Source organism: Rosa chinensis, chromosome 1 (genome assembly GCF_002994745.2).
Source record: "Rosa chinensis cultivar Old Blush chromosome 1, RchiOBHm-V2, whole genome shotgun sequence".
NCBI lineage: Eukaryota > Viridiplantae > Streptophyta > Magnoliopsida > Rosales > Rosaceae > Rosa > Rosa chinensis.
In genome coordinates, this window is record NC_037088.1 from 65,802,307 (window position 1) to 65,813,042 (window position 10,736).

The 10,736-nt window shown below is 39.1% G+C and overlaps 2 protein-coding genes across 3 annotated transcripts; one reads left to right on the top strand and one right to left on the bottom strand.

Annotated features, from left to right (window-relative positions):
• Positions 1-91: 91 nt before the first annotated feature.
• LOC112182552 (myosin heavy chain IB) lies at positions 92-2,674 on the bottom strand. 2 transcript variants are annotated; one of them, XM_040512478.1, is made up of 4 exons: positions 1,820-2,674; positions 1,366-1,708; positions 535-593; positions 92-418 (listed from the first exon to the last, which is right to left on the bottom strand). In XM_040512478.1, exons 1-4 carry the CDS (start codon positions 2,070-2,072, stop codon positions 387-389), a joined length of 687 nt encoding a protein of 228 aa, XP_040368412.1. In that variant the 5' UTR covers positions 2,073-2,674; the 3' UTR covers positions 92-386. The 2 variants fall into 2 exon arrangements, with proteins under 2 accessions (XP_040368412.1, XP_024176833.1); XM_024321065.2 differs by having other exon boundaries at positions 1,366-1,684; positions 1,820-2,374.
• Positions 2,675-3,422: 748 nt separating this feature from the next.
• LOC112182560 (ubiquitin-conjugating enzyme E2 10) lies at positions 3,423-6,195 on the top strand. The gene is made up of 5 exons (XM_024321072.2): positions 3,423-3,560; positions 3,667-3,746; positions 4,848-4,975; positions 5,531-5,635; positions 5,789-6,195. The coding sequence occupies exons 2-5, from the start codon at positions 3,677-3,679 to the stop codon at positions 5,930-5,932; spliced, it is 447 nt and encodes a 148-aa protein (XP_024176840.1). The 5' UTR covers positions 3,423-3,560; positions 3,667-3,676; the 3' UTR covers positions 5,933-6,195.
• The last annotated feature ends 4,541 nt before the right edge of the window (positions 6,196-10,736 follow it).

Here is a 10,736-nt window from a genome sequence, read left to right on the forward strand (position 1 = left end):
GCAATACAGGCAATGTCTGCAATTGCAAACAATCTTTGCTCGATTATGAATAATATTGAAAGAAAAAAGGAAATGTGCACTACAGGCAATGTCTGCAATTGCAAACAATCTTTGCTCAATTCTGAATAATATTTATCTTTAGTGACATATCAATGATTTCACACATCCAGATCAAACTGGCTAAAAGTCTGAAACAATTACATGTACCTTTCTTGGTATAAGAATCACACACAAATGAGAACAAACGACAATAGTTCCTTTGAGGTTGGACTTGATGCTGAGCAGAACCTTGGCATGCAATAGATAAAGAATGATTTCATCTTTACAAGGCTCAGAACTGATACCCAGCAGAGTCTAAGAACCTACAACCTTTGCTGGCCCTGCAATTACTTCCTCAGGATTCTTGTTTTAACACCTCCTGAAATTCAGATAAATTGAAACAATTCAGGATTATGTAATTCAGTATACCAAATCACAGGAGTAGCTGGGATACATTAGAAGCTAAAAAGATCCTGAAACAAAAAGGAGCCCCACCTTCAACTTCTTCAAACTGAACCTCCTTCACTAACTCTGCATCTGCATTATACTCAAAACTGCAAAAAAAAAAAGAAACAGACGGCATCCATTCAGTTATAAGATCCTTAAGAACAATTGCGAAGGTAACTCAAAGGTCAAAAAGTTTTGTAATTTCAAAATATTTCAGCATAAGAAAAATGCTGATGAAGTCAGCAATATCTTAATAAAAGTATTATGGGGTATTGTCCCAGGAAAAGTAAAGAACTAAAAAGAAACTAGGCTCTCCCAAGAAGGATTCTTTCAAACATTACACTAAAGGTATTGTCTCTACCATGAAGATTTTGATTATATTGAAGGTACAGCACTGTCTTATATCATGAAGATTATATGGCCAAAGCAGCCACCCAACCAAGCCACCTTTCTCCTTTAATTTTCCCAGAATAAAGATAACTCACATATGAACCAGAGAACTCATATCCTAAATATCCCCTTCTCTAAAAGTAAAGCTTATATTCCCATCTCACAGCATCTAAGAAGTGAGTGGGACGAATGGAGTTATATGCTGCACTAAGAAATGAATCTCTTGACTCACTCCCATTGTCCCTAATTGTGACAGATATCACGAAGGATTGTCAAGTAGAAAACAAAAAGGTAGACTGTGTGTCTAGAAACTTGTCCAAGATGCCTCATGCTACCTATAAACTAGAAATGAACACGGCCGACAGTTACTAATGAACCATATCAATCTGCGCTTTCCTCTTCCATGAATGAACCAAGTAACAGTCGGAAACAAAATGCAGGCTATGCATGTAACAAAAACTCATAATACGAACCATAGAGGTGCATTACCTGTTACCGAAACAAACTTCAAGCTCGTAATCAGAAGCACTCTTAGTAGCCTCAACCAAGACAGTAACGATCTCCGTCTTGCGAGTACTAGCCATGAGCAAATCATACTCTGTGGGAATAATCACTGCGAAAAAATTATCACTCAACTCACTCAAGCACATTTTCTCCACAGCCGCAAGAGCTATCCTCCGCTTCAGCGCATCGGCCTCAGGATCAACAATGTAGATAGCAAAGTCAGTGATCATCAAAATCCGCCGCTTCATTTTTCCAGTACTAGTAAATTTCAACACCTTATCAGCAAACAAAACTTCCTTGTCACCTAGAAAAAGCATTACAACACAATCTAATCAAATTTCATCCACAAATTCTAGCATTTCTAGCAGTATTTCTGAACCTAAACTTCGAAAATCGACGGAATTACGAGAATTTGATCGAATACGTTGAGATTAGGTACCTTGTTTCCGCAAGATTTTCATCAAGTACGGATTGGAGCGGACGTCGATGTAGTCGCCGTTGAACTGACGGTGAAACGAGGCTTTCCGGCGGACCTTGACTCCCATGAATGGCTCCTGATCCTCGGTGACGTTGCTCGCCGACGGCCGCATCCTGGTGCCTTGTGCGTCGTCGTTTTGGGATTGCTCTTCGTCGGCGAAGGCGTACTTGGATTCGTTCATCTTGACCCGCCTCTGGAGATTGAACCTGTCCATCTTTGCGGGCCGGACCGGGTTATATCGGACGGTCAGCGACGCGCGGCGAGTGGCGTGCGGCGGTTAGATTGCTCCGGGCGTGCACTGCGCACCATGTGCAATAAGCTTGGATTCGAGAGATTCGAGATTAATCGTTTAAGCTACGAAACGGCGCACGTTAGCCACGTTTGGGTCCGTTGGGAGGGAAGGGGCTGTGTACGTGTGGTCGAGTGTAGGGGATGTGTGTGATCTGAGTCGTTGGATTACGTGGCGAAGTGGCCGACATGCGAGTCCGCCGTGGGATCTAGATGATGGCCAGAGTTTTTGTTCTATTGTAATCACCGCCAATTGTTTTGCTGGTGGATCAGAGGTGTAGTGCGTAGGACAACTGTCATGGGCGCTGATGCAATTTGTACAGTAATTTTTTTTTCTTTTCTTTTCCCAATTTAAGTGAGTTGAGTGAAAAGATAGTTGGATCCACATTAGATCACACCTGAATCGCCTCATCCATCCTCCTGAGGAGAGGTTTGGTTTCAATCCCCGGTTCAGATAGGAGAAGGAATTATCCACATCTCAGGATCAGGCGTTAATGAGCACATTGAACTATCCATGTGGTTGAAAACCCTCACAACAACGATGTAATTATCAAGGGTGCGCTCTACCGCTGAGCTAATAGCTTGCCCTGCGCTACCTTTCACTACAAATAAAAGACTCATGTCATTAAATCAAATAGTTATAAGCACTGTCCTCAAACTTTCAAGATAAAATATTTTAATCTAACAATTGAGATAAGTGTGATAAAAAAAATTACATAAACAATGTGCCGCCACAGTTATAAAAATAATAAATATAAAGTCCGGTCGTTATCCTGATCTAATTTCAACTTTTAGTATTACCAAAATTTCTCTAGTCATACGGTGACAAGGTGGACGAGACTCCTCACCAAAATAAAACACCCTTAAGGTAACAAATCATATAGTTAAAAAATAATTTGTAAAAAGAAAAAAAGAAAAAGGTCGATGGATTCGATGTTTGACGGTGAACGGACTCTTATGGACCCATTCAGCCACCACCGTGTGGTTGACCGCCAATTGTATTTACATCTTCTTCCCAATGGCGGCAACGACCAAGGACCTTTCCAAGTTGTTTCAAACAACGCGCTTTTTACCGGGAGGAGACCCCCAGAGAAACGACGCCGTTTCTCTCCCCCCCCCCCTTCCCCAAAGAATCACACAAAGAACCTTTATTCTTTGGCCACTTTCGGCGCCAAAAAACAAATAAAAAGAAAACCCGAAAAAAAAAAAAAAACGCCAGGTGAGGGCCCCACGCGAGAAGAGGGAATAGAATTTAACCCCAATGAGAAAAAAGCAAAACCAGGTCGATTCCAGAAAAGCATTATATATAAAAGTCGCTTCTTCCTTTCTCCTCCATCAATCATCTTCTTCTTCTTCTTCTTCTTCACGTAGAACGATCTCTCTTTCTCTTTCTCTTTCTCGATCTCTGCATCAGGTACGTGTAGTCTGTTCGGTGAGAAGTTTGAGTTAGTTAGCTGTAGGCGTTTTTGGTTTTGGAATTTTGAATTTTGATGATGATTTTTTTGGATCTGGTGAGTCAGGGTTTCGCAGATGGCGTCGAAGCGGATCCTGAAGGAGCTTAAGGATTTGCAGAAGGATCCTCCTACGTCATGCAGCGCAGGTATCTCTATTTTCATTTCCGTATTTTACAGCTGCTTGTTTTGGTTGATTGCTGTGGTTTCTGTTGGAAATTGAAGCTTTTGTTGGTAGTTTTGGAATTGAAATTGTGCCGATTATGATTAGTTCGTGCGGTTAATATGTAGTGGATGATGATCTGTGATCATTGCAAATCTGTTTGATTCTAGGTTGAAACATGATTTGATAAACATTAGAAAAGGTCTCTAAGCTTACAAAGGCTATACCTATCGGTTCTTCGGAATCGATATTATTTCTAGTGTTATTTTGCGTAAGCGACGTGGAATTGGTGCAAAATTGATGTTATGGTTCGGAATTGTGGTGTGTCGACATGTCATTTCTGGTGTGGATCATGTATATTGATGTGTCAGCCGTGCTCGGGTGTGAGAGTATGGCTATATCACTAGGGTATGTAGGTTTGTGTACATGGTGGGTGCAGATGAATAATGAAGGAATAATAAAAAAAAAGGTGTTGTCATCGTAAAATTGCGCAACTGTTAGGATGTGTTGTGTGGGGTGCCATGAAACTAGATAGATGTTTAGGGTGGACTGTAGATGCAAATTGATCTGTTTTATATGGACTGCCAACTTTTTGCATTTGGCCAATGTTCTCACGGTTCTTTAGTATTCATACACATGGTATTGGCATTTCCATGTGGGAGATAAAGTGAGAGCCAAAGAGTTAGCTTTCCTAGTTAGATTGATTCTACTTAATATCTGATATTTAGTACATTGTTGATGCAGATTTTCACTTTTTTAAAAATGAAATGATTCTATTAGTCCAGCTTATCTACCTGGTTAGATGTTCTGTTGTAAAGTTTCGTCTGCATGACTTGGATCATTCAAAATTGTTTCTTTTTCTTACACAGCATTGAGAATCGATTTTCATATGCAATTTATTTTTTATTGTCATAGTTGATACTCTGGTTTGCTTAACTACTTCCTCCTTAGACAGATAATGTTACTTCAAGAGCTTTCTTCCGTTGTTCAAACTAAGACCTTTTTGAGCTATCTGTTATTGTTCCTTTTATCTTTCATTACATATTACTTTTGTTGATATGCCTTCTCATCTCTGGGATTGTTGCAGGTCCTGTTGCCGAAGACATGTTTCATTGGCAAGCAACAATTATGGGTCCCCCAGATAGTCCTTATGCTGGTGGAGTTTTTCTAGTTACTATTCATTTTCCGCCAGATTATCCATTTAAGCCACCAAAGGTAATTATCATCCACTTTTAACAACAAATTATGTTGTTCTCTTATAACTTCAAATTGCCCACATATGTTTTATGTCCGTTCTTAATTGCTGCGAACATTCACTATTCTTTTGGGTGGTGTTATGAAGGGTTTCTGGGTTTGAACTGTAGTGAACTTTCATTTTGGAATGATATGAAAGCTCTCTGAGCCATCTTCTTTCTACCCTCTTAGAGCAACCTCTGCCAAAAAAAAAAAAACTATTTGATGGTTTGGACAAATAGAGAGGCCACTTTTGTTTGAATTTTTTTGTATTATTACCAATTAAAATTTGTTCTTCTACTCACCACCTCCACCACCTCTTGTTTTAAATCCATCCCTCACATTAGCAGCTATTGTACTAAGAACAATTGATACATTGACGCCAACTTTTCCAGAAAAGGGAAAATAGAGGTCCTATGGCAAAATAATTGCATTCAGCAAGGTATTCCACCCAATATTTATCTTTCCTTATGATAAGGGAGGTCTAGTTTCTCTTTTTTTTACTTCTGTCTCTGATAAGTTGATGGTCAATTGTAGGTGGCATTTAGAACAAAGGTATTCCACCCAAACATTAACAGCAATGGGAGCATTTGCCTTGACATCTTGAAGGAGCAATGGAGTCCTGCTCTAACCATTTCCAAGGTGCAATCTCTAACTTAGAAAATGACAAAATCTTTGTTCTTGAAGTCAGAAAAGTGATTATTTTGATGTTCACATCGGAATATTGGTTTTTACTCTAGACAGTTGTGTTAATTCAGAAATCCTGTTCTGATTGAGAATTGTTTTGTTGATTAGGTGTTGCTTTCAATCTGTTCACTGTTGACGGATCCAAATCCCGATGATCCATTGGTGCCAGAGATTGCTCACATGTACAAGACAGACAGGAACAAGTATGAGACAACAGCAAGAAGCTGGACCCAAAAATATGCCATGGGCTAAAATGAGCTGCGGTATGTGGCATACGAGGGTGTCCTTATATTTTCACTGTTTCAGCTGTGTATGAATGAACGATGTCTCTTGAATCCTAAAAATGGACTACAGGAGAGTTCCATAACATGTCCTCGATTCGAAAAAGAAATGTCAACAGATGTTGCGTTTCTTATTGTTTGTATGAATTAAATAGTGATCTTTAGAACAATCAATTGTGCCCCCAGTTTGATCATTGTCTTTCTTTTTGCTTATCACACCCCCTATCCTATTCATCTGGTCTTGTAATCTTGTTTCCTTCTTTCTCGTATCATATTTGACACTATTTCAACTGCCCTCCTGCAAAATTTCGAAGAATTGAAGTTTAGTATGAGCTGAAACAGTTTAGACAATTGCCATGGCTTCCTAAACTGGCAAGTATTTAGCTCAGAGAGTATTACAATCCACTTTGAGTACAACCTTCACAATTCTTCTTCATAATTCTGATTTCTTACCATTTTCTACTTTCTGAAAATCTCCGGTTTGGGCCAGACTGGACCCGTCTTACTATATGAGGCAGAACTGGGCTCAATTTCTTGTATTTAAATTACCTTGGCCTGTAATCGGACTCTGAAGTTCGGCATCGGCCATGTTACAGGTTTTTATGTGGGCCGGGCTCTTCTCACGTCTCGAGCGATCGGCTAATGTAGTTTGACCTTATGAATGAACTTCTTTTATTATGTTAGAGGAGATCGAATATCTGATTTCTGTAACCAAGTGAGATGGGAGTTCCATCATACACTGGTACACATAACGAAACTGAAACTGAAATTGAAAAAATAGTAGAAAGAACCGACTTCCCCCACCAGTATTAAACTAGCTATGTATATTGTAAATGTCAGATTTATCGGCACAGCATTAATCACATCTAGCATTTGTCCAATGAACTTCTCAAAGGTCACAGTCGCAGAAGTTTACAAGATGGTAGGATCATATCATGGTAACAAAAAAATCTTGTATTTTTTTTCCCGATCTGCGAAGTGTAAATCTTAGAGTTAATTAAAAACAAAATCTACTGACTTTGCATTAAATCTTGGATTTTTTTTAATTAGATAAAAGAGTGCATGTCCCTGTTAGTTTCAAACTATAATCCCATGTCAACTGACTTTGTATATATGACCATCAGAGTCTCAAAAATTACACTGAAGTATTAATAAACTATTAATACCAGAATTTAATATTGTACCTCTGGTTTTGGTTTCATGGTTCTTAGTCATACCTCGAGCTTTCTTCATGTCGTGGGATCTTAAGTTAGAAACTAAAAAAGAATCGTTGCTAATATCTTGCCCGAATCAAGGAAGAAGAGTCCAGAAAGTCACAAATGAAATGAAGAACAATACCTGGGAATGCCAAAATCCATTTAATATGTACTTCCAAGTTCAAGTTCCCCATAAAAAAAATAGGTATGCCCATTGAACTTTTTTTGATCAAATCAAATCAGTAACCATTCATGCCCATTGAACTTTAGGTACTGCCCAAAAACCAAACTCAAGAACCAAAAGGGACATGGTGACCCATGTCCTCCTATATGTTAAATACATTAGTATAGTAATAAATTTACACGCGTCGAATCTTCATCTGTGCACAAATCTGAGTTGCTTATCTTCTGAGATTAATTAAACACAGGCTAACTGGTCGTGGGCACGAGTGGGGTGGGAAGTGAGTGAAGCATGGTCCCTGAAATCTGGTTCATTAATCAGATTTAAAGCCAGAAACATTATTAGCTAATCTCAGTTTATTCATGTACTTGCTTTGGTCTTTGTCTCTGTACTGCCAGAAGACTCGAAGACAAGCCCTAGCTCGGAAACAAAGTATGAGTTAGAGATCCACTCTAGACTTCTTGGTGGAGTTATAGGTGTCAAAACCAGTAGTACTGTTTGCCGCATCAAAAACCAGTACTTTCTAAGCAGAACATGTCGATCAATAATCCATATTAGTTTAATTATATATGGTCCTCTCTTTTTGTATCTTTATTAATTTGGGGTGGTGTGGAGGTTTCTTTACCTCTCTTGTCTCTTTTTTAGCCGAAAAAAAAAATTGTATATGGTACTCTTTATAATTGGTTAATCATGCATGGTTCAGGTCATTACTCATTCACTAACAAGTAACTATTGTCTAATTGTAGTCTAATATATATTAACGCAGAAGAGTAGAGGACTAATTAAGGGCCTCTCATGCAGACCACCGAGTTTCCGCATAGCTTGATTAATTAATAGAATGGGTTAATTAATCAATCCCTGAAATATATGCTTGTTTATGAATATATGAGGATGCTTCTAAGAGGATAGTATTCTTTGCAACTTTTTTACATGTTATTTTATGGCCATTTGCAATGATAAATAGTCGGAATAATTGTTTGTACTTTGGAAAGATCATCTTTCTTTGATCATATAAGCTATGAAGACATGCTTTCAAATAAAAGTGAAATCAAGTTCATAAAATATAAAATGAAAAACATGGGCATATGAATCAATCGTGAAGAAAAATACGTACATTACAATTATTGAGTCGCAACTCTAATGAAATGTGCATTTTCTTAATTTACCATGTCAGTTCCCTTTTCCCCAATCAATGTTAAAATCTATGGAAAATGGTGCAGTCTATTACAGGTGTATGAATTATATAACTTAGCCAGCCTTGGTTACGTTGTGTATGTGTTAGGGGCAAAATGCTTTTTTAGCTACAGCTAACAAATCCCTCAAACATTTGCCCCATTTTTAGGTCTTTTGGGAATGAATATCAAATTCCATATACTCTATTTTTCACTAAACCCATAAACTAGCTAATTCTAAATAAAGTCTTGCAAGGATGAACTCATGAAACAAGCCCCTCCACCAAATCCCCCTACGTACAAAAACAACACAAATATTGCCTTGCCTTCCATTCTACAAAGTTCAGGTTCCTCATTTCCCTCAAAACTGTCAGAACTTAGCCAGCATTATATAGATTCCAATCCCAATTAGCAAAAAGGTGCAATCGTACAATGTTGATTTATTTTCATCTTTTTATTTTGGTCCAAGTATAAATTTAGTTGGTCACCCACACACAAATACAAAATCTCTTTAATAAGGTTTTGTAATTGTATGGGCCATATTTTAGTGGCTAATCCGACTGATGTCCACATCAGCCCACATGGGAGTCTCACACGTGACCTCCCTCCCACGGTCACCGTCAAGGCCGCGAACGCCGCCGGTCACCGGACTGAAGCGGGGTCAGTGTGGTGGGCCTACTGCAAAGCCATCAGCCCTTCACCAACTGTCGCGCGTCGAGTCTCGAGACAAATCTCCATTTATATACACGCTTGCTGGAGCTAAATGCCTAAATGGCAATGGTATGTATATATCTGTAGGGCTTCCCAAAACCTTTTCAACCCTGCAGGAGATAATATAATAGATTCTACACAATGCATAAAGAACTAGACAACGGAATGGTTTACACAATCAAAGAAGATATTTTAGGGTTTTGTTAGTGTGCCCTTTGAGGAGTGGTTCGTGTATGATCTGAAGAGGGGCCAGTAATCGATCTGTAAACGTTAGTTTCAGCAACTAGCTAGGACAAATAAGAGTCCAGGTGTTCTTCTCACGAGAAAAAAGAAAACCAGGTGTTCTTCTCCGAACATTTGAGTATTTGACCCGCACACCATGCCCGCACGTTTCTAGAGTCAGCAATTTAAGGCATTTTCAAGTTTTTTTTTCTTCTTTTTCTGTTGGTGTGCAAAAGATCGATCCAGAAATGCATCATGCATGTGACTGCTCTTCACCAAAGCAGGTTTGTATATATTAGACTACATGCTAGGAAACTTAATGCCTCTGCATCAGAACAAGTATCCAAAGAGAGACTCGAACAAAATAGATTTGATATCTATATGCAAAGCTATATGAATACGCAGAACATGTTTGACATTACACTGAAAAGATATAGTAATCGGATAGTATTTAGCTATTTTGGTTTTTTTTTATAATTATATTCTCCCGAGACACCCCTTTTACGTGTGATCACATATCGAGCCATCCATGAAAACACTTCCGACATTGAATATATGTCACGGTGTTATACACGTACATGTCATATATAGATATATACCCGCATCATGCTAAAATCTCTAGGAAAAAAAAAATTAGGGTTATAGTTAGGTAGTTTACCGGATATATATAACAAAGAAAGTGAAAGGAAAGACCCATATACTCTAGAATTTTGTTCCATTATTGTGAAAATCAAGACATATATACTACTTAACGCCAATAAAGTGGTGACACGAAACTACTTCTTTCTGTCCATAAAAACAGGGGAGTCTTAGGGTTCGTAAAAAATAGGATTTGGTCATTTGCTTGTCCGGCGGTGCCCCTACTCCGACGGTGGCCCCTGGTGTCGTCGGCGGGAGGTGTGTGCTGCCGAACAAGCGTGGTTGGGTGGTGGTCAGCGGAGGGGCTGCGGCAAGAAATTCTCTTTCATCTTATGACGGTGGCGACAGTGGCTTCATGGTTCAAGTTTTGGTGGTCAGCCGCAAGTGAGGCGCTGGGTGGCAGCGATGGGTTCTGATCACACAGTTGCTTGGTTTGCATGTGGAGGGCTGCTTCCCGGTTGTCGAGGAAGCATGGTTTGGTCGGTTCGATTGAAGTGCACGGTCAAAGTAGGTTTGGTGGGCACCAAAACCTAGGTTGATCTTTGCAGACTACATTAGTTTTGGAGGGGATTGATAAAGTGGCTAGTGAGTATATGGATTTGGGGGAAACTTTGGGTGTTCTGGAATTGATGTTTCTTCGGGTATATTGCTCTG

Coding starts and splice junctions, on each gene's coding strand:
- LOC112182560 (XM_024321072.2), top strand. CDS start 3,677: ATGGCGTCGAAGCGGATCCTGAAGGAGCTTAAGGATTTGCAGAAGGAT. Junction 3,747..4,847: donor TCCTACGTCATGCAGCGCAG/GTATCTCTATTT, acceptor GGATTGTTGCAG/GTCCTGTTGCCGAAGACATG. Junction 4,976..5,530: donor ATCCATTTAAGCCACCAAAG/GTAATTATCATC, acceptor GGTCAATTGTAG/GTGGCATTTAGAACAAAGGT.
- LOC112182552 (XM_040512478.1), bottom strand. CDS start 2,072: ATGGACAGGTTCAATCTCCAGAGGCGGGTCAAGATGAACGAATCCAAG. Junction 1,709..1,819: donor GAAAATCTTGCGGAAACAAG/GTACCTAATCTC, acceptor AAATTTGATTAG/ATTGTGTTGTAATGCTTTTT. Junction 594..1,365: donor GAAGTTTGTTTCGGTAACAG/GTAATGCACCTC, acceptor TTTTTTTTGCAG/TTTTGAGTATAATGCAGATG.